The following is a 4,261-nucleotide window of genomic DNA, read 5'->3' on the forward strand; positions in this document are numbered from 1 at the left end:
AGCCGACGATGGACTGCACCACCACCGTCGCCACGGCCACGGGACACTCTTCGGTGACGCACCTGAAGCCGTATCCGATGGTGGTCTGGGTCTCTATGGAGAAAAGGAACGCGCCGATGAAGCCCTGGATGTGGAGGATGCACGGCCGCCACTCGTCTTTTCCCTCCTCCTCCTCCTCCTCCACGCGGGGATCCTCGCTCTTCGCGGGCAGGCGCAGGTCAAAGTCTCCGTGTGCGAGCGCCACGCCCCAGAAGATCAGGCCAAAGAGCAGCCACGACAGCAGGAAGGTGGTGGTGAAGATGAGCAGCAGGTAGCGCCAGCGTATGTCCACGCAGGTGGTGAAGATGTCGGCCAGGTATCGGCGCGGTTTGTCCTCCATGTTGTTGAACATGACGTTGCACTGGCCGTTCTTCTTCACGAAGCGGCTGCGCAGGCGACTGCCGCTCAGGTCCAGGCCCAGGTGGCAGGAAGGTGAGGCGCGGCAGCTGCCGTGGACAATCGGCTCGTTTGTTACCCGCAGAGTCAAAGCCCCTCTTCTTTCATCACTTCCTGGACATGCTCCTTCACCTCCTCCACCTCCTCCTCCTCCTCCTCCTCCTCCTCCCTCCTCACCTTGCATACAGGCCCCCGACAGCGTCTGCTGAGTCAGAGGACTGTGGCCGTTATGGAGGCCCAAGGTGGAGATCTTGAGGGCATCTTCATCTGAGGAAACAATGCTGTATCTGGAAGAAGAAGAAGAAGAAGAAGAAAGAGTAGGTGTAGGAGAACGACAAAGACGATTCTTAACCCTTAACCCTAAAGGCCGCGTTATACTTCTCCGACTGCGTAACCACGGAGACCCCTCCGGCCTTCGTAGTTCTCCGTCGTGGCGCCGGATACGCACCGCAATTCCCCTCCCGATCAGTAGGGGTCGCTACGCAAGGTTGTTGTGCTTTTGGCTACAGTGAGCAATGGCGTCCGAGAGAGAAAGACTGTTGTTGTTGTTGCTGCAGCGGAATAACATTGAAACAGTGGCCGTTTCTCACCTGAAATAAATATTTTTTTTGTCCCGGAACGCAGTTTTAAAGGTGCATTACGTAATAAATGTAAAGCAACTGGCCGTAAAATCCTCCTAATATGTCACAGAGACTGAAACAACAACAGTACAGACAAAATATTTGCGTTGAAAAAAATCTTTTGCAGACTGCAAATCATGTTTATGTTTTGAAATCATGTTTTGGCGTCTGAGCTACAATGGCGGACAAAACCAAACCTAAAAGACCTCGGTATTTTGAATTCGAGTGTAGTAACTGTTTTTGGCCACATTCTTACATATGGCGCCTTTAAGATCATTTGAGGCGAGAAATTAGCCATTTAGCGTCTAAACATGAGGTGTTTGTGTGTTAAGATATGACGCATTTATAGTTTGGCAGCGACGTTGTCGGCGGTGATCAGCTCCGCCTCTGTGGACGCTCGGCACAGAGCAGCGTTATCTCGGCCTGTTCCTGAGGACCAATCACAGCCCTCGTCGTCTCCGTTGTCCCTTTGACGGAGTGACGGACTCTTAAGAAATATTTCGTGAAGCCGGAGACGACGTAGAGGGGTCTGCGTAACCTACGTAGAGAACTTTACGCAGGAGTATACTGTGGCCTTAAGCCTGGCTATTTAGGCAGTGTTGATCTGCCGTCTAATGTGAATTATGAATCCTGTGAAGAAGTCGGGCTTCTATCAAGCTTGTGAGCAGGTTTGGACCAAAACACAGGAGAAAGTGGTCGTTTGTGACAAAAACAGAAGATGAATTCAATCAAAAAGTCACAAAAACCCAAAACAAAGAACCCAGAACAGAGCTGGTGGACACATGGAGAACAAAACTAAGAGGATAAAAGACAAAGAACAAACTGAAGACTGAACATTGGCTGCCATTTTCTGCACCAAAACACCAAAACTACCAAAAGAAAGAGTAGACTCTCTTCTTTCTATTTGAATGGACGTCTCTAGACGTCATTGGCAGCCAATGAGTTGAACACGAACGATGACACGAACAAAGGATGAGACACATGTGGAGAGCGTGTGGATAAACGATCAGTGGAATATCTTTTTTTACTGACGTTTGTGACGCTCGCTCCTCACCTGTTGACTCGCACCGCTCCCATGGCTCCAGTGATCATCAGGCTGTATCTGCGAGGGCAGTCGTGCAGGCTGGGGCGGGCGGTTCCAACCATTAAAGTTCTGTTGCTGGACAGCGGGGGGGAGGTATGAGCTCAGGTCTGCGTGGCATTTGTTATCACCGCCGTCTCTTCAAAAGGGATATTTACCTGTGGACAAAGAGGAGATGATGATGAAGATGATGATATAGTATTGTTTAAAGCCTTAGAATAAGAAGATAAAACAAAACATATTGGTAGAAGATGGATGGATCCTGAAGAAAAGGCTGTTTTACTTGAGGTTATTGGTCAAAGTGAGCAGCTAAACTAGCATCTGGAGACAGAATTAGCTTAGCCATACCTGCAGATACATAACCTCCATTACAAACCTCTCTCTCTTCGCTCTCTGACGTCCAAACACAAACCAACATCGATCGTTTTCTTTTTTTTTTTTTTTTAAACAGACCTTTAGATTTAGAGCTCAGAAAACTGATTTTAAAAAAAAAGTCATAAAACCTGTATTCATCTCACCTATTTGTCATTATATGTCATGTCAAAAAAAGGTCTCTTTATTAGAGTTTTATTTTAAATAATAGAGCCCCAAGATCCATGCCTCTCTGCCCTGATGCTGACCCGCTCTCCACTCTGGATCATTGATGTATTTTTCATGTGGCAGCAGAGCAGGCTTTTTGGGATTTGATCGATAGGAAGAGGTGACCCTGAGTTGACCCTTTGTTGACCCTCTGACTGTATTCCCCTTCTGTTTCAGGACACTAAAACTCTTCTGCAGTACCGGCCCAAGGCATAAGCGAACTAAGCGCCTGCTTGGGGCCCCATGACCACCAGGGGCCCCCCTAGAGAATTTCATAATTTATTTAATTTAATTTTTTTTGTGTGATTTTACATAGTTTTCACATAGTTATTAACACATTTGGTCTTTGTAATCTTTTTAAAGTTCCAACGCTTAATTTCTGATTTAAATATTTGCTTATTTCATTCAATACTTGAGTCTCCTGCAGTTTTACTATGTTTTTTGACTTTTTAAGTTAAGTTTTACTTTGATATTTAATGATAATAAAATGTTTTTTATTATAGTTTATTTTTTGCAGCTCTAAACGTTGCACTTTTGCACCTTGCATTTTTAATTTTTTATATTTTTATAAGAATAAACTCTTATTTGTTTGTTTTCTTATTAGGGCTGACACCGTATTCACGCCATCATGAATACTAAGTGAAAATCAACACAAGACCATTCTTCTGATTTTTGTCGGACTTTGGGATGATGCAAGTAACACAATCACTGCTTTATTATTAGCTTTAATAAAAGGGCCCCAAAATCCAACTTTTGCTTAGGCCCCCATGAAGGCTTGTGCCGGCCCTGCTCTGCCATGACTTCTTACAGTTTCCCTTATTCAAACACAAAGCTGCAGCAGTGTGACCCCCAGCTCTAATCCAAGCTCTAATAAAACAACTTTAACTGCGTGTTGTCGCCAGGGCCGTTTCTAGCTGTTTGGGGGCCCTATGCGAGATACTATTTGGGGGGGCCCCTATTTTTCAAACTTTTTCTGATTACCCCACAAACACTTACATGCTTTGCAAATATATGCATAATGAATGCAATCAATACATGCAAATAAAGACGGGCACTTTTAATTCTCACAAATATAATAAAATACGAGTCTGAACTTGCAGTTTGGGGGGCCCCCTGGTGGCTGTGGGGCCCTATGCAGCTGCATAGTCCGCATACAGCAAAAAACGGCTCTGGTTGTCGCCATGGACGAGAGGCAGCATATATCTAATCTGACGTGACGGTGCGACCATAGATCCACTCCACTGGCGTAGATTAAAATCACAGGAATCAAAAAAAAATGTTGTCCTAATGCACAGAGCAGACCAGACAGTTGTGCGTAATGAAAGCTTATCGATCGGATCTTTACTCGTGCTTTAGCCTCAGGTGGCTGCAGTGTGGCTAAACCAGCGGTGGAAAAAAAAACAAACAGCAAATTGGACGAGAGACAAAGGCCGAAAAAAAAGAGATGAATCAGTGGTAATTTACTGTTAGAGGAACAATTGATCTGCGCTTTGGCCTCATGACAAGGTTAGAGGGGAGTTTCACTCGGGCTTATTATGTCAGCGAG

At 45.5% G+C, this 4,261-nt stretch overlaps 1 protein-coding gene across 1 annotated transcript in view; it reads right to left on the minus strand.

Annotated features, from left to right (window-relative positions):
• LOC310943821 (ATP-sensitive inward rectifier potassium channel 12-like) overlaps nucleotides 1-2,201 on the minus strand; it is a gene marked incomplete at both ends in the record, with an annotated part of 3,178 nt that extends 977 nt beyond the window's left edge. Inside the window, 2 exons of the mRNA XM_083909488.1 lie at nucleotides 1-722; nucleotides 2,110-2,201. The exon at nucleotides 1-722 is cut by the window's left edge and continues 977 nt beyond it. Of these exons, the coding sequence (XP_083765614.1) occupies nucleotides 1-722; nucleotides 2,110-2,201 (814 nt within the window). The remainder of the gene's footprint in view (nucleotides 723-2,109) is intronic.
• Nucleotides 2,202-4,261: the final 2,060 nt, after the last annotated feature.

The sequence above is a fragment of the Microchirus variegatus genome, assembly GCF_963457635.1.
Source record: "Microchirus variegatus genome assembly, chromosome: 23".
Taxonomy (NCBI): domain Eukaryota; kingdom Metazoa; phylum Chordata; class Actinopteri; order Pleuronectiformes; family Soleidae; genus Microchirus; species Microchirus variegatus.